We start from the raw sequence: 22,906 nt of genomic DNA, 5'->3' as shown, positions 1-22,906 counted from the left end.
TGACACGCCTTTCTTGTGGCATTACAGTGTCCTGCCTCGTCCTTCTTGCTTCTCCTTTCGCACAAGGCCTCTTTGTAATTTACCAAAGCACTTGCTCCTTTTGTATCAACCTTTACTGGGGCAACGGCCCTGTGAGGCAGGAGGTTGCCACCACCTTTGAATAGACAAAAATATGGCGCATAAACCGTGGGGAATATCTCACCCACAATCCCTTAACTCAGAAGCAGTGCTGGCTTCGGGGCAAGAATTCCCCAATTCCATGCCCAGATCTTCTTTTTACATAAATGTGTTGCCCCAACACCAGAATGCAGGCCCTATTTCTCTGACTCACCTGTGTGCCCTAAACCCTATGCAAGGGAACAGAGGGTGAGTACATATTTCTTGACCAAGCACACTATTCCCCTTCTGCGCGCCCATGGACTGACAGGGGATTTGCATACTGTGCTCCCTAACCTTCCCAACAGATGAAGTGACACACTCAGGGTCTCACACCCAGGGATAAGTGGCGCCAGCCTGTGAGCTGCAGAGACACACTTCCTTTACTATCTCTGCCCCTGGAATCCTAAAGGTGCTGCTGGCCAGCCTAGAGGCTCTTGTGAGCATCCTTGGACAGACGGGCGTTATCTCTGCTGAAAGTGACTAAATGCAGGTGCCTTTGAATTGGTCTTCCTAGACTGGAAGATCCTGTCTGATGGGATTGCTACCAACTTCCTTTCCAGACTCAGCAAAAGGAAGACAGGTTCTCAGATAACTAGGTTCTGGGGTGGGTCAAAGACCCAGAATGAGGGCAGTAAGACAGGAGAAGCAGGGATACTAGGGCATGAGGGAGAATGAGGAAGGGTGGAAGAGGACTCCTGTATCTCAAGCTAAGGGACAGAGGCAGACAGGAGCTTCAGGCTGCACTGCCAACATCCAAGGAGCAGGAGGCCAATGTGGGCCACGGGACGATGAGCAGGGAAGGCTCCCATGAATGCCCTCACTCGGCAGGGTTGTGTGCAGGCACCATGATAGCAGGTGCAATGGGCACTTCAGACTGAAGGCAGGAATGTGGGTGAGGGGTGTCAGCCAGCACTCTCTCCAACCCTGGCGCCAAGAGTGAGTCTGGATGGGAACACTCTGTCTTGTCGAGACTATCGATAAGATCTGTCCTAAGTGCTGTGTTTGTGCACGTGGTGTATGTGATTGCCTCTTTTGCATTGTATCTCTGCAGTGCGTGGGTGGCATGCCCGCGTGGGTCTTGTGGTTACTGTGTCGGCGCTCTATCCTTGCTGACTTATGTGCCTTACACGTGGTTCCGCGGGAGCCTATGCTGACGGGACAGTGTCATTTTGAGTGTGTCTGGTTCTCTGAGGCTTGCCCTGGTCTCCCGGAGGTGGAGTGGGATATTGGTGCTGTAAGATCAAGGTGCTGGGCGACCTACCCGGGTCATCCAGGGTCTGGGTGTAACTCTGTGCGTGTGGTGTGCGCACGCCTACCCAGCCGTGGTTCTGTGCAGCTGAGTTTCCGCGTGTGCCAGCTCGGCTCGCTGCGCGGGGGCGGCCCCGGGAGGCGCTGCGGGGCCCCGCCGGCCACGGGCTCCAATGGCGAAGCCGGTGCGGCCCCTGCTAATTACATAAGCGGGGACGTCAATAATTCGCGGGAAAACGCGAAAAAGATGGCGCCCCGCGCCCTGGGGGCCCCTTCCTGAGCTCACCGGCCCCTCCCTCTCCGCGTCCCCTCCTCCCTGCGGCGCCCCCGCCCCGCCCCGCCCCCGCCGAGACCCCTACCCCGGCCCCACGGGCGGACACTCGGCCGGGCAGCCGCGGGCCGAGCGCACCACCGCCGCCGATGTGCCTGGTGGCCAGACTCCAAGTGGGACCGGCGAATGCGCTGCCTCGCGGTAAGTCCCGCGCCGTGGGCGCCCCGGGAGACTCCGCGTTTCACGCTTCAATCCTTGCACACTACCCCTCTTCTAGAAAACTCTCGGTACTAGGTTGAGTCCTTCAATCCCCGGGCGGGGGTGGAGTCCTGTGGAGCTGCGCGCTTGTGGGATGGGGACGGAGATGGAGACCGAGCGGTACCCTCAGGGCAGCGGGAATGCCAGCCACATCCCCAGCCTACCGCAGGGTGTGGGTGACAGGTCTCCGTTTGTGGCCGCGCGTCTTTTCTTTTCCACACGAAGCTGTGGAGGGAAGGATAGGAGGGCATTTGGGATTTTGCTCACGTCCAAAGTCAGGCTATGGACAGACTGGGAGCGGGGAAAGTTTGCCGTTGGAACAACTGAGGAAAGGAGTGCCTGGAGCCGAAGGGGACACTGCTGCAAGCTGTCCTCCCCCCACCCTCAGAACACCCTTTTAAAAAGCCAACGGCCGCCCCAGAGCGGCCTCGGCGCATGAATCATCCGCGCTTCCTGCCCCCGCCCGGCCCCGCGCGCCCAGTGCCGCGGATTTGAACTGGACGCCGACGGGAACCCGCAAACAAGCATTTCTGTGGCGATGGGTTTGAATCAGCCAATCACAGCCCGCGGGGGCCCGCTCCAGGAGGATGGAGGCGGGGTGGGGGGGCCGCTACCCGGGGGCCCAGCCCGGCCTGGGGGCGCAGCGACCCGGCCTGCCCCCAAAAGCTCAGCGGGGGAGGAAATGTCAGTTTGTGAACCTGCCGAGGCCGGTCCCGCTCCAGCCAGAGCAAGTAGGGACCTCCCAGCGCCCTAAGAGCCAAGTGCCAAGGAAGAGGGCAAGATTTCTGACTACAGTCCCTACCTGCTGCTTGTGCCTCTGCCCAGGAGTAAAAGACAGGAAGGAGATAGCAGAAGGAGGTAGACACCCGCTATCTGGACAGCCAACACCCTGACTCCATTGCTCCAGGGCCCCTCACGCGCACACGTGTTCTTAGTCTCACAGACGGACAGGCACATTGCCACACAGTGTCATTGCAGTTTCTGAAGAGGCACTCACATGAAAACACACCCAAAGCTGTCTTTCTGTCAGCAGGCCGGGCACCAGGTGCCCAGCACCTAGGCAGAGAGAGGGAACCAGAGCAGGACGGCCCCCACCGACCCCACACACTGCAACATAGGGAAGCCGAGTTTGACCCGAAGAGAGTGTGTATGGTGGGGTATGGTGCCAGGTGAGCCCACAGAGGGGAGAAGGCAATAAGGCTGAACACCAGTTAAGGTTTGAGGAACCATAAGTTTTCTGAAAGATTCAGGTTGGGGAAGCCAGGGTGACCTGGGGACTCCTCGCTCCAGGTGCCAGGCAGTATGAAGAAACGGGCTCAAGAAATAGGCTTGAAAAAGGTGAATTAATTGATGGAAAAAGATGAGGGCAGAACTGAAAGCAGGGCATGCTGGGAGAGAGGGCAGGACACTTGGCAGGGATGCTCAGGCCACTGTACCAGAAGCTGTTGTGGCAGCCCGCTGGCTGGAGAAGTCTTCTGATGTGTTGGCCTGGTGTGGCCACTGTGCCTGTGGACGAAAGCATGGGCAAGTTTAAATGTCCATGAAATCATCAAATAGCTGAGAACAGAGATGGGGGTGGTGTTTACAGAAGGCTTTGCCACACCTGTTCCCAAGCTACCCCAAAAGTTTTCACTGCTAGGTGGGCTTTTCTCTGAACACATTCAGGGGAGACTTGAAGTCTTAAGTGCTTGCTCCCTCAGAGCTGAGCCCAGAGGGTTTGCATACAGGACAAGGGTTCCGCCTCCTAGGACAGGTAGTGGGATTCTTCTTTCTCTCCCGGTGTCAGCAGAAACTGATGGAGACTCAAGCTCTGGAACCAGGGACTCGAGAAGCCTATGGTGCCACCAGTCACCTCCCTAACAAGGGGACCCTGTCTAAAACCAAAAAGAACTTCAAAGACTTGATGTCCAAACTGACAGAGGGACAGTATGTGCTGTGTCGGTGGACGGACGGGCTGTACTACCTCGGCAAGATCAAGAGGGTGAGTCTTCCCTGCCTCAGGCCCAGGTCAGGGCCATTCTGTCCATTGCTTGTCCCTCCTTCCTAGAAGCTGAAAGTGGAAGGAACCAGAGCCTAGCTTCGCAGGCTCCGTCCTCAGGAGCCAGCGTGTCCCAGCAGGTTTTCTAGAGACATTAAGCAAACCACCAGACTAGGAGGACATGAGTGACACACTAGCCTGTTCTGCTCTTAAAAACATGCCCATACAACTGTCACCCTGTCCCTGGTGGCGCTACTCCAAGGTGGTGAGAACAGTGCCCGTCTCTCCTGGCCTACCTGTCTTCAGAAGCACAAAGCACAGGATTTGGAGGAAGACCCGCCCCTCCCTGCTGTTTCCTTCATGCTGCCCCTCTCCTGTCTCAGGTCAGCAGTCCTAAGCAAAGCTGCCTTGTAACTTTTGAAGATAATTCCAAATACTGGGTCCTGTGGAAGGACATACAGCACGGTGAGTGTCCGAGGTCCCTGGGCCTCCCCCTGTGTCCACTCTTTCTTCTCTGCCTTCACCCTTTTTCCTGGCACCTGTGCCAGCCCATGTAGCCCAGCCTTGGGTCCACCAGGGATGAAGATTGGATTTCTGCTGTGTGACACTGAGCCCCTGCCTGAATGCTCACACTTCAGGAGGGAGGCAGGGCAGATGGGGGAGGGGCTCAGGCAAGGACTAGAACCAAGAGTGCTAGGACTTGGTCTCAGGCCTGCAGTTTGTGACCTTCCTGAATGTTTGGTGTCTGCTCCTCTAGGACTAGGAAGGAGGAGGAGACCAGAGGACAGGGGTTCAGCTATAGAAGTGAACTGTGTTCCTTATCTGCATGTGAAGAAATTGGTGGGGAATCTTTAAATCTCTACCCCTAGGCAAGGAGGTAGGGGTGAGGCAGAGCCAGAAGAGTGTGAAATGGCCTTGCCTGGATGGAGCTGGGTCAGCTTTTAGGATGAAGGAGAGCTGGGCTGGGTACCACCCGCCTTCAGACAGCTGACACTGTTACAGACAAACCCAGTGGGGATCGTTCAGGCTCTGCAGCACAGATTTGGGTAGTCACTAGTCACAACACCCATGTATTTTTATTATGGAACTCCATTCACTAACTATGACAACTGGCATGAGGGAAGAACCCTATTAAATATCACACATCCTCAACAGAACAGAGGCAGGTTCTAGTGTCAGACAGCCCCTGGACCATGGTCCAGATCTGTCTCCTATTGGCTACACAGCCTTGAGCCATGACGTCCTTTTCTGAGTCCCCATTTCTTCAACTGAAAGGAAGAGACAGTGGAAGTCCAGGCTTCACCGGACAGTTGGGAAGAGTAGATGAGATGATCGTGTAGCTTGCTCAGCTCAGGGCCACTGCGCTGGAGGGGGGCAGTTTCTAAGAATCTGCTACTGCGAGGGTGAGTCAGGGTCAAGAGGCTGACCAAATGGGCCACACATAGTAGGGCTAAAAACAAAAAAGATTTTTCATCAAAAATCTATGGCCAGGGGAGAATGGTACTTCCCTGTGGTCCTTTTCACCTTAATCTGTTTTCTGTGGATCCAAAGCTATGAGCATCCCCTGCTGGTTATACTTCTAGGAAAAGCATAAAACTCCAACAGCAGAAGAAAGATATTTCCATTTCACAGGGCTTGGGAAGCATCTCACTGTGCCCCACTGGGCACCAGGCATGGGGGAGGGTCACAGCAGGTGTGTAGCCAGGAACAGTCTGACCATATCCAGCCACACACCGGTGACCTCTTGGCATCCCCTGAAATGAGTGCTCCAGGCTGGGCATGACACGGTTATGATGCATCCCTTTATAAAGCAACAGGAGGCTGACTCCATGTAGGTACCACCATCCTTGGGTGTAGAACAAGGCAAGGTCAGCAGATCCATCTTGAACATCGACTGCCTGCCATATACCATGCGGGGCACTTAGGGCACAGAGGTATAACAGTACCATTTCTGCCTTTACAAAACTTTCATCCTAAGGAGGAGGCAGAAGTTCAAGACCAGCCTGAGCCACATAGCAAGACTTTTCCTCAAAACCGTTAAAAAACAAAACGTTGCAGCCTTCTGGAGTAACAAAACAGAAGCAACACATCAAAATGCATCTAAAGGCTGGAAAGATGGCGTAGCGTTAGGAGTGGGTGCTGCTCCTGCAGAACTTGAGCTTGGTTCCCAGCACCCACATCTGATGGTTCACAACCACCTGTAATTCCATCTCATGGGATCTAATGTCTTCTGCCCACCTACGGCACCTGTACTCATGTCCACACAGACACATAACTAGAAATTAAAAGTCATTTTCACTTCTTGCCTTTTGCTCCTCTCTTACCTCTTCTTTTCTCTCTTGCTTCTCTTGTCCTTTTTGCTTCTTGCCTCTTCTCTGTTCCGTCTGTCTGCCCGCATCCCTCATGTCCCCACCCCAATGCACCTTCTGCTCTCTCACTGTCTCCCTGCACCTCCTCCAATAAGCCTCTTGTGCTAAAAAAAAATAAAATAAAATAAAAAATCTTTTTTTGACATACTTAAGGAGAGTGTGGAAAGGTGGGTCAGTCAGTAAAATCTTATCTTGCTAGCACAAGCACCCAGATTTGGTCCCTAGAGCCCACATAAAAAAATGGACATGGGACTGGAGTGATAATTCAGAGGTTAAGAGCACTGGCGACTCTTCCAGGGGACCCACGTGGTGGCTCACAAATGGCTGTGAAGGAAGTTCTGGGTGATCCAACACCCTCTTCTGACCGCCACAGGCACCAGGCCCCCAAGTAGTGCACACACATGCATGCAGACAAAACCCATCCTGGGAAAGCTGGCATGGTAGTTCACACTTGTAATTCCATAAAGACAGGCAGATACTTGGAGCCAGTCAGCCTAGTCAGTGATCCCTAGATCTCAGTGAGACACCCCATCTCAAAAAAGACAAAATGAGGCAGTGGTGGTGGTGCACGCCTTTAATCCCAGCACTCAGGATGCAGAGGCAGGCGAGTCTCTGAGTTCGAGGCCAGCCTGGTCTTCAGGGCTAGTTCCAGAACACCCAGGGTTACACAGAGAAACCTGTCTTCGCCCCTGAGCAGTGCGGCCTGCACAATGTGCACCTGCCCGCACATGAAGCTGTATGTGTGTATAGACACTGAAAAGTTGTGTCTGTGGGTGGTGGATGAAGTGGCTCTGGTTTGCCTAGAACGTGCGCAGTCTTAGATTTTATGCCTGGCACCACTGCACACCTCAAAAGGAAGAAATACATTTCATATAACCACGCAAGTACTTCAGATATAAAAATATATTTATTCTTTAACAAAAAAAAAAGACAAATGTGAAAAAAAGATTGAGGATGAGCCAGTAAATGAAAAGCCATTCTGTGACTCTGCTTCGGGGGCAGAGGGCATGCCTAGCAAGCACAGGCCCTGGGTCAGAACCCAGCTCCAAAATAAACTAAAACAAAGACATTAACTTGGGCACTCTATCTGGACTTTGATTCAAAACATAAAATTGTAATGACATTTTAATCAGGCATTTGGAAATAAAAGTGACTCCAGGTACTGTTAATAAAGGTTATGAGTGTGTTTAGAGGGAGCTCCGATCTGAAGTAGTTATAGAAAAATGAATGGATGTCTGGGTCTTGACTTGAAATAACAAGGGGAGATAGATGTGGGAGAGAATATAGTTGAAACAGGGTTTTCTGTGAGTTCACAGTTGATGAGAGCATTGCATTATTATCCTGTAATAAGTGTTTTAACATAAAAAATGTCTAGCAGAACAAGTCAGAGTAGGTAAGAGAGGGAGCCAGACGTGATCAAAAGAGCAAAGGATTAGCAGTGAGATCGCTGTGGGTTTGAATCCCACTCTCCCACTTGATATCTAAGCAAGGACCTTAACTTCTTGAGCCTCAGTTTCTCCATCTTTGGAACGTGTTACCAGACACCTCTGAAAGGCTATGGAGGTTCGGTGAGGCAGCTTTGGGGGCCTGTTGGGAAGACCAGTGCACAGCCGGAGTTCACCTCCTGCCCTGTGGTTATTATTATTGCTTTCATAACGAAAGTCCTTGACAGTTTCGGGCCCGTGCAGTATGCAATCCTGTTACTCTCTCTTCAACCTTCCCTGCTCTCCCTTCAACCGCATTGCCTCTTCCCTCCTCTCCACCTATCCCTCTTTCACAGGCTTTCAGTATCTGGCGTTGATGGCCCCATTCTCAGGCAGACCCAGTGTAGTCATTTGCAACTGTTAAGAGTTCATGATTGCATCAGGCGGTGGTGGCGCACACCTTTGATCCCAGCACTTGGGACGCAGGGGCAGGCAAATCTCTGTGAGCTTGAGGCCAGCCTGGTCTACATACTGAGTTCCAGGAAGCCAGGGCTACACAAAGAAACCTTGTCTCCAAAAAGCAAAACCAAAAAAACCTAACAAACAAAAAAGAGGTCACAATTGCAGTGGCCATGTCATGCTCAAAGAATAGCAGTTCACAGCCCTTCCAGCTGTCTTATGTTATTTTCTGGGCCCCCTTCCAGTATTTCATGAGCCTTGAAGGGTATGGTATAGATGTCTTCTTAGAGCTGAGCCCTCAACAGTAACTTTTCTCAGCATCTTGTACAGCTGTTTCTCAGCAGTTCACAGGAAACAGACACCTCTCTGTAACTGTCTGAGTATAACGTATATTTAGAATAGTAATTGTCTATGTGTAAATGTGTATTTAGAAAGCAGTTCAATGCTGTGACAACTTAGCTAAACAACAGAATTAGGTTTCCTAGTAGGAGGCCTGTGAGCTCTGCCAGTTCCAAGTACAGATAACCTACCAGTCTGGGATTTTGACTTTTTCTTGGTCATGTGAGCTGGAGCCGAGTTGAGAGGACTTCTTTTTCAGCCGGTGTTCCAGGAGAGGAGCCCAAGTGTGACATCTGCCTGGGGAAGACATCAGGGCCAATGAATGAGATCCTCATCTGTGGGAAGTGTGGCCTGGGTGAGTGGGCGAACAGGGAAGGCCATGACTAGTGGGTCCCTCCCCCACTCACTTGCTGAGGTCCCATCTGCCTTCCTGTTTCTCCTCTGTCCCTGAGACAGGCATCCCTGCCTTGGGGAAAGCTGAGAAAAAGCAATGAGAGATACAGTTTGGGGAGGCACTGAAGCCCATCCTTGGTTCCTCTAGAAGTGGCCAATACTGTCTTTTAGTCCCTCGTTGGGTACCAGCGTGGCTCCTGGTTGGGTACCACCAGCCAGTAGCCAGGAAGCTGGCAGGCAGCGCTCCCTAGGGCTTGCCATAGCTAGCCTCCCTGCCCTTGGCCAACTAGCCTTGGGCTTGAGTACTCACCGTCCCCTCCTTTGCCCTAGGTTACCACCAGCAGTGCCACATCCCGGTCGCAGGCAGTGCCAACCGGCCCCTCCTCACTCCATGGTTCTGCCGACGCTGCATCTTTGCCCTGGCTGTGAGGGTGAGCACTCCCCTTTCCCCAGCCCCTGCCTTTGTACCTCCCTGCCTACTGGGCAGACCAGAGCCTCGCAGACTCAGGCCCCAGCACCCATCACTGACTCATCACTTGGGCCTTAGAGACTCAGTATGCTCTGCCATCTTCTAGCTCTCTGTCCTAGGCCAGTTTTCAGAGCCTCTCTAAACCTCAGCTTCCCCAACCATAAAATGGGCACCCAATAAAGGGTGGTTTGCTAAAGGACAACACTATTTACATGCCCCTTATGCGTGGTTAATTATTGTCTGTGTTGTGCTTACTATGCTACTAATGCTATTAATATCTTTGAAGGAGACAGGATGGATTTAGGATTGGTGAGAAAAAGCTCCTTGCTTTTCTGACGCTCATAAAATGCCTGGGTCTCCCCAACCCTGGCAGTTTTTCTCCTGATAGCTGTGTGCTAACACGAGTAGTTGGTGATCTGGGCCCTGTTTTTCCCCCAGAAAGGAGGTGCGCTGAAGAAAGGCGCCATCGCCCGGACGCTGCAGGCGGTGAAGATGGTGTTGTCCTACCAGCCCGAGGAGCTCGAGTGGGACTCGCCCCATCGCACCAACCAGCAGCAATGCTACTGCTACTGCGGCGGGCCTGGAGAGTAAGGAGGCAGGGCGGGGCACTGCGGGAGACACGGGCTCCGGGTGGGCTGACAGGCGCCGTGAGTGACAGCCGGACACAAGAGCCCGACCTCACTGGGCGGGGCCTGAGTGACAGCTCGGGGGTGGGAACTGAGTGTCTGGAGGGCGGGTCTGGATTGACAGCTGTGGGACGGGTCCTAGAGTGACATGACAGCTAGGAGGCGGGGTCTGAGCGTCAGGCTGTGAAGGCGGGACCTAAAGGGGTGGACCCAGAGTGACAGCCTCAGTATCAGGCTGTGGAGGTGGATCTTGAAGGGGCGGACCCAGAGTGACAGCTCTGGGGCCAGGTCTTGGGGAGATGGGCCTGGAGTGATAGTCGCGAGGGCGGGGTCTAAGTGTCAGGTCACGGAGACGGGAACTGGAGGGGCAGATCGCTGTCATTTTAGGGAGAGCAGATTCTAATGTTGACCGTGTCACTCTGCAGGGGTGGGGATTTGGGAGGGAGACCTAGAGTGGTCGTTGGGGACCAGGCTTCTAGGGGCGGGTCCGGCAGGTCGGATGGCAGCGAAAAGGCAGGTATGAGTCAAGGAGCCTTAAGGGGTGGTCCCTGAAAGTAAACTCCGAGTGAGAACCTGTCCAGAGGGTAGTGGAGAGTAGAAGGCAGAGTGATTTTCTTGGAGCCACCTAAGGGCCTTAGGCCTGACAGAGATGTCCATAACCCGCACAGCACCTAGCCAGCTCTGCCTCCCTGATTCTCGGTTCATTTATTAGTTTTTTCTTGTGCGCTTGTGAGCAGAGGTAACATTAAGACTCACAGGAGCTGGGAATTGATACTCTGTTGCTGCTGGTGGTGGTAGTGCTGCCAGGAAGTAGAGGTCAGGGAAACAGGTGGATGCCCTGGCTTCCTGGAGACCTCCGGCAGGGCTGTGCTGGAGTCATGGAGGACAGTCTTGCCTGCTGTGGGCAGGATTTGGTCTTGCTTGTCCACCTGAGCATCCACTGACAATTGAATTTGCTCCTTTGGGCTATCTACAATAGAGGCAGGGTCTCTACCCTCTGTGGAAGGCAGACTGCCCGCTTCCCCTGCCCTGAGTCTGAGGGCCAGCTCTGATTGTCTAGAGATTATAACTACTCCGTTTGAACTGCTTCATCTCTCAAATGGGCTTAGTTACCTTAATTACCCACGAGCTTCCCAGTATCCTGGAAGACCTAATGAATGACAGATGAAAAACAGTGTACGGAAACCTATATGACATTAACAAGTCGGTGCTTCCCAATGTTTAATGCGGCAGTTGTTTAAAAATAAATAAATGCACTTCCAAAAGTCTCCTCTGAAAACTAAGCCAGATCTGAAACCAAGCAGGGAATGTGCGTGTTAACCCTGTGTACATTGAGGCCAGCGCCAATGGTGCATTTTTCTTCTACTAGATGCAAGATCCAATGAGGTGACATAGCTCTGGCTTCACGGTGCTTGGTCCCTGTGGGCAATGGTCCTCTTCCCCGTCTCTGTGTGGGGGAAGCCTGGCCATGATGGGGTTGACCCAGCCCTTCTGTGTCTGCAGGTGGTACCTGAGGATGCTACAGTGTCGCCGCTGCAGGCAGTGGTTCCATGAAGCTTGCACACAGTGCCTTAATGAGCCTATGATGTTTGGAGACCGGTAGGTGCTGACTGGGCATAGCAGACAGGGGTGACCGCAGCCATCTTCTCAGATCATCTGCCAGACCCTACAAAGGAGGTCTGTCATAGCCTATGCTGTCTACAGGAGACAGCTCAAGATAAAAGAGACACTAGCTATGCTAGGCCGAGAGATGATAAAGGAACACGCTCGGCTACATGCCTAGCTTCCACTGACGTGTGCGGAACCCTAAGCAAATTCCTGCCTTCACTAAGCTCCAATCTCTAAAGATGTCTCAGGACAGAGAGTCTCTACCTTAGCCTTACCATGTTACCATAGAAGCCTTGAGGGAAATGGGTGGCTTCTAGTTAGTAGGACTAAGCTAATGAGAGGCATTATATACAAAATCAAATATTATGCATTTTTAAGTCTTGGCTGGTGGTTAGTGTGTGTGTGTGTGTGTGTGAGAGAGAGAGAGAGAGAGAGAGAGACAGAGAGAGACAGAGAGAGACAGAGAGAGAGAGAGAGCATGTGTGCGTATGTATCAGAAGAGACAATGGTGACCACTGCAGCCCAACCTCTCTATGAATAGAGCCTAATGCTAAGGCAGCAATATTCGGAGAGGGGTCAGGGATAGTGACATATTCCTTGGTCCTTCTTCCCTATACCACTCAGAGGCTGACAGCCCAGGAGTGGAGGCCGACAGTGAGGAAGCAGGTGGGAGTGAGGGGGTGGTCGAGGCTGAGGGTCAGGTGCCCTCCTACCACAGCCCCTTCTCACCTACCCCCAGGTTCTACCTGTTCTTCTGCTCCGTGTGTAACCAAGGCCCAGAGTATATCGAGAGACTGCCTCTGCGATGGTGAGAGGATGGGACTGTCCCCACCAGCTCCTCCCTTTCCCTCTGCCCTGCCCTCACTTGGCCCTTGCCTTCCTGCCCAGGGTGGACATAGTTCACCTGGCCCTCTACAACCTGGGAGTACAGAGCAAGAAGAAGTACTTTGACTTCGAGGAGATTCTGGCTTTTGTTAACCAACACTGGGAGCTCCTGCAGCTTGGCAAGGTATGTGAGGCCTTGGTGCCAGAGATACCTGCTGGGGACCCTGCAGGGCAGGGTAGTATATATACAGATATCTGACTCTCATCCTTATGCTGCAGTTCCTTGAGTCAGAGCTTCCAAGCCTGTGCTGGGGAAGGGGCTTTGGTCTCCAGTTTGAGCAGTGGTCTTCTGGGGCTTCACTGACTCAGCTTGGGGAGCTGAGTCACTGCACCAAGTGAGGCTGGAGCGGGACTCTCTGCTACGGTATTTGGCCCGCACAAGATTTCCTGGCTAGGTTGGAAAGTCCAGTGTGTTTGTCTTCTGCTGATCTGGTTCTGTGTTGTGTTTCCAGGGCCCTTAGCGCCCATAAATAACAGACTTGGACACTGGCAGAGCTGGGGAGACCTAGCCACCTCTGCGGGGCTATGTAGACCTCTGCCCTAACGACTTCTCGGAGACCTCTTTACTACTGCAGAATGAGATGTCTCCCACTCTGTACCCAAAACTTCTTTGATGAGGCAGGGTTGTACAAAACAAGCAAGGGTCTTTGAGATGACTCAGCAGATAAGGGTACCCGCTGCCAAGCTTGAATTCAATCTTCAGGACCCACGTAGTGGAAGGAGAGAATTGACCCATGCCCAAAGTTGTCTTCTGACCTCCACAAATGTGTCATGGCATGTACATGCTATATACACACACACACACACACACACTAAAGTGTAATCTGAAAAAAATAAATAGGTAATTCTTACGTATAGCATGCAGTTGTATATAATGTCTCCATTTATAGTGTTTGGTAAGCTATAAGACACAGAAAGCCTTGAAGGTTAGAGTCAGCATTTTTTTAGATTTATTTAATGTGAGTGAGTGTTTTGCTCACATGTACGTTTGTGCACCACATGCGTGCCTGGTGACCACAGATGCCATAAGGAGGTGGTTGGTCCCCTGCAAGTGGAGTTATGAATGGATCTTAACTACTGTGCTGGTGGTGGAAATCAAAGCCCAGGTCCTCTACAAGAACACGTGATAGTGACCCCTGAGCCACCTCTCTAGCCCCTAGAGGTGGTATTTTTTTCATGACTTCCCTGGCTTATAGAAATCATGCATAGGCGCTAGAAGATGACTCAGCAGCTAAGAGCACTTACGCTGCCTGTGCCAGACCAGTTCCATTCCCTTTACATGCCAGCTCACAACTGTCTGTAGCTGCAGTTCCAGGGACCCAGCACCCTCCTCTGACCTCCACGAGCACTACATACACGGTACACATACACACATGCAGGTAAACACTCATAAAATAAAAATTAATATGTTTTTAAAAACAATATATGTTTCTAATAGAAAGGAAATTTTAAATTATCAAAACAGAAGTATACTTTGAAAGGATCCGTATTTTCACTACTCAGGAGGAATACATAGAATTAAAGCATGGGTATATCCTGCTCCTTAACTTTTTTATGGTTCCCATGAAACAGTATATGCTATTTTAGATCATCTCTTTTATGTGGTTCCAGATTATTGATGTTTTCATAACCTTTTAAATAGTCGCACTTAATGTACTCTCTGGTTGGGCACTTTTGTGTGTGAAATTTCATCCGTGTCCCATACTTTATCTGTGTCATAGCTCCCATAGGGTGGCATTACTGGTCTAGAGTGCAGCCATTTTAAAGCAGCACTGGGGAATGAACCCAGGGCCTTGTGCATGATAGGCAAACAGGCTCCCATCGGACTGCAGCCACAGCCCTGTAAAGTTCCTGAAGCCCTGGGGCCAGGAGTTTTTCTCTGTGGTACAGGCGGGCAAAAGAGCTCAGAGAGGTAAAAAGACTGAGCTAATGGCTCTCACCTGGAGGATGAGGCATCCGATGGCAGCGGTGGGCGGGGTGAGGGTCAGGCTAGTGCCTCCTCTGATGCGTGTGTATGGCTGACTGGCCTGCCGGCCTGCTTCCCTTAGCTCACCAGCACCCCTGTGACAGATCGAGGACCTCAACTCCTCAACGCTCTCAACAGTTACAAAAGCCGGTGAGTGCAGGGAGGGGGGAGAGCTGCGGGACTCACAGGTGGGGTCTCAGTTTGAAGGCTCCCCCTGCCGTGTAGCCTCTGCTCCCTGCCTGGCTCCTCCTCCTCCCACTCTCCCTCCTACCCATTGGTTGGCTGGTTGCTTTTTGAGACAGGGTCTCTCTCTGGCCCAGGCCCAAACTCTTGCTCCTCCTGCTCAGCCTCCTAAGTGCTGAGTTCACAAGGGCGTGCCACCACATCCGGTGAATCCTGCACTTTGTTCCCGTCATTCCCTCTGCCTCTTGTTTCCCGGCTTCATGCATTTTATTCTTCAACCAGAATATATACAGGGAGGCACTTGACCACATTCCTGGCTGGGGGCTGGATTCATTCTGTGGACAGGGAGGTCGTCGGCCTTGCTGGTCACCTGCTCCACTCTGACAGCCCGGACCCCTTTCCTGCCCACCCCAGGTTCCTGTGTGGCAAGGAGATCAAGAAGAAAAAATGCATCTTCCGCCTGCGCATCCGCGTCCCCCCCACCCCTCCGGGAAAGCTGCTTCCCGACAGGGGGCTGATGCCAAGTGAGGGAGGGGCCTCTGAGCTGCTTCGTAAGAGAGGAAAGAGCAAGTCCGGGTCAGTGCTGGTGAAGGGGCTGTGGCTACAGCCAGCGTGGGTTGTCTGTCCAAGCTCCCAGCTCCCTCCTGCAGGTGGGAGAAGGCTATGCAATGGGCCCAGGTGGTATGGTGGCCCCACTGTAAGCCTGGGGTCCCTAGTCCCAGCAGGGTCCAGCTCTAGGCACTCTGGGAGAGCTAGTGAGAAGCTCACAGACTCCTCATTTCCTAGCTCCAGGGAAGCCTCATCCTGGGACCCAGCCCTGCTGCATTAGGGCTGGGCAGAGAAGGTTCACAGAGTGTGATATGCCCTCATTCTCCTGGGTGGGGACAGCCTCCTCTCTAGGGGCACAAGGGCAAGGACCTTTTCTTTTTCACTTTCTAAAGCCACTCCACATTCACTGCCCCTGGGGCGGCTCCCAGGTTCACTCTGCCCTGTCCAAACCCTCCTGACCCCATACTGGCCACTGCCCCCAGCATTCCTGAGGCTTCTCACAGTGAGCCCCTCCCTGGCCCTCCAGCTCTGACAAGGCCACCCTCTCCCTTTTCTGTCTCCACAGTTTGTTGCCTCATGAATCCCAGCAGCAGAAAAGGCGAGTTTATAGAAGAAAAAGATCAAAGTTTTTGCTGGAAGATGCAATTCCCAGTGTTAGTTCCTGGTTTCTTATTCTCCAGTTCCACGTGCAGGGACAGCATACACTAGGGGGTCCTGTACTGTACCCAAAACTGTCCACTTTCAGTTACAGAGAAACAGGGAAGAGACGGGCACCCTAAGACCACGACTGCCTCATCTACCCCAGGTTCTCCTGAGGGCACGGGTGGGGCACGGGTAGACAATATCCTGGTCCCAGTTTGGACAAAACAGGGCTGTTTGGGGGCAGCAGCTTTCTAGACTCCACTTCGAGGCAGTGGCTGAGCCCAGCCTAGAACCATCTCAGCACATTTTCTTGTTTGATTATCCTCACTGAAACTCTCCTTGTGGGCGGAAGTGTTAACCATGCCTCGGCTCTCCAGCACTTTACAGTTTGCAGTACACTTTCACCACAGCCTTGAGTCCTAATGGTGCTTCCTGTGAGCTCTGAGTAAGGCCGGCTCTGAGCTTAACAGTGGAAGCAACTGAGACCCAGAGAGGCGGATGGAAGTCAGACAGATGGCTGGAGAGGAGGTTAGGACTAGAATACAGGGTGGCTTGGCTCTCTGGTCACAGATTACAGTCAGGAAGAAGTGGCGTGGCGGGCTTTACCCAAGGGATCAGCAGCCTTAGCATCCCATATACCTCTCAGCTGGAAATAAGGCTGCTGGGGGGGGGGGTCTATTGTGCTGTGACTGATCCTATCTCTTTTATGTTTACAGAGTGACTTCACTTCTGCCTGGAGCACCAACCACCACCTGGCCAGTATATTCGACTTCACTCTGGATGAAATTCAGAGTTTAAAAAGGTACCTGATACTCTAGAGCTGAAGGCGGGGCTCCACTCCCCAGCATGAAGAAGGCACACATCCTGAGGGTGTAGACACTCTTCCCGGGCCTTCTGAAACTTCAGCTAGAATATCCAGGATGCACAGGGCTGCCTGAGACTCTGTGGTACACAGCTTGCAGCATAGCACTCTCTGCCCTCCAAAGCAGTGGTCCAGGTGCCCCACCTCTCTCCCCCCTTCTCCTGCCTCACACCTCAGACGGACAGTCTATGGCTACCTTCTCACTGTGGTTACATTAAGGCCTCTGCCCTCCCCCATCCCCAAAATCAGGATGTTTCTTCCTCAGGAAGTCCTCACTGGCCCTCCCGGACTGTGCTAGAAGCCAGCTTAGAGTTCATAGCACCCCTATTTGGGTGATTCAAAGGCAAGGACTTCATCTTTTACCTCTCTGTTCCTAAAATCACTGAGGACCACTGAGGCCATAGAGCAGGAATGGGGGCATTTAGAGTGAGCCGGGAACTCTGGTCCATGTTTATCAGTTCTAACTGTGCAGTGTTAGCTAAATTCCTTAGCCCCCAGCCTCCTCACGCACTTTGTACCTGCGAAACTTCGCACAAGTGCCTGATGGCTCTTGAACTGTGTCACCAAGTGTGTCCATCACCAGGGGAGGTTGGTCAGGGAAAGTTTTGTTGACTCCCAACTTCGAAGACTAAAAGGGTGGAAAATAAGACAGGGCAGGTCTAGGATGAGGAGAAGATGGTCTCCGCTGGATGGAGGATGCCTGTCAGAGCCACAGAAGGCAGAGAGGCTCCCAGGGACCCCGAGGGCCAGGCTGGAGGCCTTGCTGAGCCTAGCCAGCAGCAGGCGTGTCTTCTCTTCCTCTCAGTGCCAGCTCAGGCCAGACCTTCTTCTCAGATGTGGACTCCACCTATGCCGCCAGCACCTCTGGCTCTGCCTCCACCAGCCTCTCCTACGACTCCAGGTGAGCTTTGCCAGGACAGCGGTCCCCAGCTTCTCCACCTCCCACTGATGGATGAAGATTTATTCTGCACTTCCAGGTCTTGAGATAGAGAGGTGGGGGAGGGGACTGGTCTTCTGTGCCCGAGTCTGCTCTGGACCCTCTATTCCAAGTTACCAGGGTGGAAGCTGAAGTTACCTTCTGCTTGGGACAGTCTTTGCCTGCAATGACTGTGTGAGCCCTCTAGTCAAGCAATCTAGTTCTGGGACTGCTTGATTAGAGTTCTTTCAGAGCCTCTTGGCCTCTGTGTGTCTGCCTCAGACCGCAGAGCTCCTGCTCTCAGTTCCTGGCTGTCTTATTTGTATTTCAGGGTCTCTAAGAGGAAAATTCATTTATTTTAAGCCTACATAGAGGGCAGACTGTAGGGGAAGGCAAAAGACCCTGGGGAGTCTGACTAAGGGTATAGCCCCTCTTATTGTTGGACACAGCCCCCTCTGCACGCTGGCGCCTCTGTCTTCTAGAGTGTGGAGAGACTTTGTGGGGGTAGACTTAAGACTGCAGTGTCTATAAAGATGGGAACTGTTCTCTACTCTCACCTGTCGCTGCCTGGGTGTCCTCGGCTGTGCCTCTGGAACTTTAATTTGGGTTCTAAGGATCAAAGCCGAGCTTCGTGCACCCTAGGGAAATACTCTAACCCTGAGCTACACACCCCTCGTCTTCCCGTTTCTTTGGTTTCTCGCTAGTGTTTCAGGTCGTGGCATACATGTCTTGGCATCCTTTAGTGTGCAGCTTGTCTCGCGTATCTGTTGTGCTAACACCCCTGCTGTGTGGTACAAGGTCCTTCAGTTCCCGTCCCTGTATAGGTCATCCAACCCATACAAAGAACCAGGTGGCTAAACAAGGCCTCTGCACTGTGGGACTTCAAAAGTATATACAACAGTGACCCACCCTCCCAGATACAAAGAACATATGCTTCAAAGTTGAACATATTCGGGTTTGAATCCTGGCCTTTGTCCTTCCCAGCTGATTTCTTCTCTGCAGCCTCAGTTTCCCTATTACAGAACTACTGTGTAGTCTGAGCAAGATAATTCATGCCCAGGGTCTGGCACAGTACCTAAGAGTACCTCTGGCTTGGTACCTAAGAGACTCCCAGGGTGAGGAATCTAATAACTGCTCCAACTCATCCCTCTCCCTTCCTGATACAGATGGACAGTAGGCAGCCGCAAGAGGAAGCTGGCAGCCAAAGCGTACATGCCCCTGCGGGCAAAGCGTAAGGCGGCCAAGCTGGATGGACGCTGCCCCTCAGACAGTAGCGCAGAGGGAGCTCTGGGCCCTGAGCAGCCAGATGAAGGCATTGACAGCCACACGTTGGAAAGCATCAGTGAAGATGACTCCTCCTTGTCCCACCTCAAGTCATCTATCACCAACTATTTTGGGGCAGCTGGGCGGTTGGCCTGTGGAGAGAAGTATCAAGTGTTGGCTCGGAGGGTCACGCCTGAGGGCAAGGTTCAGTACCTGTTAGAATGGGAGGGGACAACCCCTTACTGACTAACCCTCAGGGGCTGCCTAGATCCCTGGAAACCAAAGGAGGGACAGAGAAGCCATTGGCTCCCTGTTTTCTCCAGGCTGGGGTGGTGGAAGGGAAGCAGGACAGAGCCATAAGGGCCTGGCTGTAGCCCTGCCTGCTGCCTGCCAGGCCAAAGTCTGTGCTGCTGTACCAATTGCCTGTGTCTCCAAGACCCCAGTGACTCTTTCTCATTGTACACTCCACACCCCTCAAACTGTTTATTGGTTCCTCTGGTTCCAAAATACCCTGGCTGTGACCTCTCCTGATCCTGAGGCCTAAATCTGTTTTTTATTGTCCCCAGCTCTCCATCTTTTTACCTCACCCAATTTGGGTATTTGTGTGGTCACACATCTGCCATGTGCACGTGTGCATCTGTCCCTCACTGGACTGCCTTCACTGGGTTCTCACTGGACCCCGAGGGTCTCCCATTTTCTGACCAATACCCCTAAGGCCAGGAGGGTAGGGGTGTCTGAGAAAGTTCAGAGTGCCTGGGACCCAAAACCTGGTGGTGATGAACTGGGTCTCTGATGAAGAGGCCAGCAGCAGGGTCCTTTAAGGAGGCTCAGAGGAGAGACTACATGAGTCAGCTCTGAGGGTCCCAGAAGCTTGTCCCCAGCAATAACCCTTCACGGCCGTCATGGAGTACAGCCTGGCCTTGCTGCACAGAGGTGTTCTTAAACACTGAGATCTCAGAGGAAATGATGGGGAGCCAAGCCAGGTCAGACTGAATCTCAGACTCATCACAAGGCCCCACACCACACCACTGTGTGTGTACAGACACACGGTCACATTCCCACGCCCTCCTGGCACCCTGGCTCCTGTCCTTGGCCCCTTCCAGGGATACATGCTGCAATTAAATGTGAAAACCAAACACTTGACCCAACAGAGAAGCACAAAAGACTCCCCTCTTCTGCAGAGCACCTGCCTCGCCCTTAAACTGACAATCACTTTGGAGACAGGCTGGGGTTTTTCAAGGGCCTGAATCGTTCCTTCCCTTCAGAAAGGAAGCTTTTGTCGTTGATGGTATAAATAGAACCCTTAAAATGGACAAACAGCCCTATCTGGAGGGAAACCAAAATTAGGAGGTGGGCAAAGAGCCATTAGTTTGCCTGCAGAGATATTAGAAACTGACTCACTTGGTTGGAAAGAAGAAGTGCCTTGGGGTGGGAGGCAGGGACAGCAGATTGGGACCAGCCTCACTGCTGCGGTGGCTTCCAGCTGGGCAGGGCTTTGCATGCTGCCAGCTGGAAGGTGAAAATGAACAGCGTGGGGACATTAGCCCTATGTCAGGGGCTGATGTTTCCATGAGTAGGCCTGACCCCTCCATACCTGCCTGTGAGCATTCAGGAGGTCTCAGAAGTTAGATGGCCCTTGCCTTAAACCTCAGCAACTGTAGTGCCTTGCAAAGGGACGTCTCCTCTCACCTGGGCACAGCCACTCGTTTCCCTCTGCTTCCCTGTCATGTCTGAGGCAAGGATGAGCAGGTGGGCGCTGGTCCCAGTTCTCAGTCTCACAGCTGCTGCCATTGAGGTCCCCCAGTGGGGCCAGGTGGAAGGAGAGTTGTGAGGCCAACTCCCAGGCTGGCGGTAGTGTGGGAACTGGGGTCAGATTTGTGGCCTCCTGTTAGCTTCAGTGAGCACGCCAACCTGCAACATCTGCCTTCCTGGCTGGTGGGAAAAACGGAGAGCTAGGCTGCCTCTCCCTACTGGGCCTGAGGAGCAGGAAGGTGGTGGTGGAGGGGGGTGATAGCACAAGGCCTGACCAGGTCACCTGACTCCTAACACCAACGTTTTACTCCCACAAGATAATGGCTGCATTACTGTCAACTGACAGTATAACCCTGTGCACCTTTGAAAAGATTTTAGTTTTTGAATTGCTGCTTTTAATAATATTTGTTATATTAAAGTTATAATCGTGTCTGGTTTGCAGTGTAAGTGTGTCCTTGGAAAGCCTGTATGCCCTGGCCTGCTGCTCCTGGCTTCCTGGAGGTTAGACTGCTGGGGGTGAGCCCAGCTGTCGACCACCCAGCCACCCCCGCATTCTCATCTATGTTCTCAGCAGTGTTCCCACCGTTATTGCCCTTTGATAATGTGGAACTTTCTTTTTCTACCTCTACTAACAGCAAACATTTACCCTTAGGATTTGGGAATAAAGCAGGCATAGTGACACACACCTTTAATGCCAGCACTCAGGAGGCAGAGGTGGGCAGATCTGCAAAGCAAGTTCCAGGACAGCTAGGGCTGTTACACAGTGATGCCCTGTCTTGGAAAAACAAAACAAAGAAGGAAGAAAAAGAATGAATGAATTAATTTAGGAGTAAACTGGAATTCTCAGAAATTCCCCAGATCAAATACTTCACCCTTCATACTCCTTTCCTCATTGTTTACCTGAAATTTGCTGAGGCGTATCAAGCCTTTTTATTAGTACTATAAAACAAAGACTATAGCCTGGGGATTAAATGTAAAGATCAGGGAACATCATTTGAATAGCATTCTAATGCCACAGCATTTGGGTATATTGGCAGCCTGAATTACCACCTTAAGAGCTCCTTTTGCTCCCAGACTTTATTTCTTGGAACACCTCTCTCAGAGTCTGTATAAAGCACACACTGTATATAAAATTTGCAAGGAAAACCCAGTGATGGTAGCAGACTGACTGCCGTGGCAACAGCTCAGAGCAAGGCCCATAGATTAGAGCGATGGCGGTGGCAGCTCCCTTAACTGTCCTGGCTAGGCTCTCCCACTCAGCACTTGGAAGTCACCTGTTTTTGTTCTTTACTTGGTGAAGGTGATTTGGCTATGTTTTGTTGTTTGTTTGTTTTGAGATGGGGTCTCCTGTGGTCCAGGCTGGCCTTGAACTCAAAGTTGTTCTGCCTTAGCCTCACAAGGGCTGGGATTATTGGGTCCGCCATCGCACCCAGATAAATCTTTTAATGCAGCAGTGTTTGTGTCCTCATAAGATTTAGCTATTTTAGATAGTTATGTTTTTCCTCATGTCCACAGTTGCCTTTTGTAGAGATTCTGGGAATCCTAAGAACTGCTAGCAGGGAATTCACACTAGTCTGAGACCCAACTGGTCTTCAACAGCCTGATTTGGGGAGGACAACGTAGGAAAGTGGCCCGTCACTAAACTCTACTCTCTTCATCCATGGAGTGAGTCACACCCTCCAGATCTATGGTAAGGAAGAAACAACGCAAAGGATGGACAAGTGTCAGACAGACAGATGTCTTAAAGACTAGTAACTTTGCCAGTGGCTACAGTAGGTTCTCAGAAACTGGCCCCTGAATAAAAAACAGTAGAAATGTTAGATTAGAATCAGACTGGGCGGGGGGGAGGGGGGGGCTGGAGAGATGGTTCAGAGGTTAAGAGCACTGGCTGATCTTCCGGAGGTCCTGAGTTCAATTCCCAGTAACCACGTGGTGGCTTACAACCATCTGTAATGAGATCTGGTGCCCTCTTCTGGCCTGCAGGCATACAAGGAGGCTGAACACTGTGTACACAATAAATAAATAAATCTTTAAGTGGCTTATGCCCTCTGACCTCAAATTTCATCAGCAAAATGCTAACAAATAAGCCTAACTTACAAGGATAAGATGGGGAGCAAGTGCCCCTCTCTCCCATTTCCTGTACACGGTGGCAGACAGGTCACCAAGAAAGGCTTTTGTGATGGTATATGTAACACCGAAAATGAACCAATGAAGGCCACATTCTCTTAGAGTTTAAGAAAATCCAAGATATATATATATATATATATATATATTGCCTATTTCAAAA

At 51.9% G+C, this 22,906-nt stretch overlaps 1 protein-coding gene across 1 annotated transcript; it reads left to right on the top strand.

Annotated features, from left to right (window-relative positions):
* The first annotated feature begins 1,817 nt into the window (after nucleotides 1-1,817).
* Nucleotides 1,818-21,005, top strand: Phf19 (PHD finger protein 19). Its single transcript, XM_041674788.1, has 15 exons — nucleotides 1,818-1,879; nucleotides 3,726-3,917; nucleotides 4,298-4,379; nucleotides 8,765-8,860; nucleotides 9,229-9,329; nucleotides 9,806-9,954; nucleotides 11,497-11,592; nucleotides 12,341-12,409; nucleotides 12,490-12,610; nucleotides 14,535-14,602; nucleotides 15,050-15,211; nucleotides 15,750-15,837; nucleotides 16,543-16,628; nucleotides 17,494-17,589; nucleotides 18,771-21,005. Exons 1-15 carry the CDS (start codon nucleotides 1,865-1,867, stop codon nucleotides 19,111-19,113), a joined length of 1,764 nt encoding a protein of 587 aa, XP_041530722.1. The 5' UTR covers nucleotides 1,818-1,864; the 3' UTR covers nucleotides 19,114-21,005.
* The last annotated feature ends 1,901 nt before the right edge of the window (nucleotides 21,006-22,906 follow it).

Source organism: Microtus oregoni, unplaced genomic scaffold (assembly GCF_018167655.1).
Source record: "Microtus oregoni isolate MIOR12 unplaced genomic scaffold, Mior012 000025F_ref0000491, whole genome shotgun sequence".
NCBI lineage: Eukaryota > Metazoa > Chordata > Mammalia > Rodentia > Cricetidae > Microtus > Microtus oregoni.
The sequence above is the reverse complement of the archived record's forward strand: the minus strand, read 5'-3'. Positions and strand labels throughout refer to the sequence as shown.

Bases quoted from the DNA above. Each gene is read 5' to 3' on its own strand.
- Phf19 (XM_041674788.1), top strand. The intron at 4,380-8,764 runs GTGAGTGTCCGA...CTTCTTTTTCAG, and splicing joins GTGGAAGGACATACAGCACG to CCGGTGTTCCAGGAGAGGAG. The intron at 15,838-16,542 runs GTTAGTTCCTGG...TTATGTTTACAG, and splicing joins TGGAAGATGCAATTCCCAGT to AGTGACTTCACTTCTGCCTG.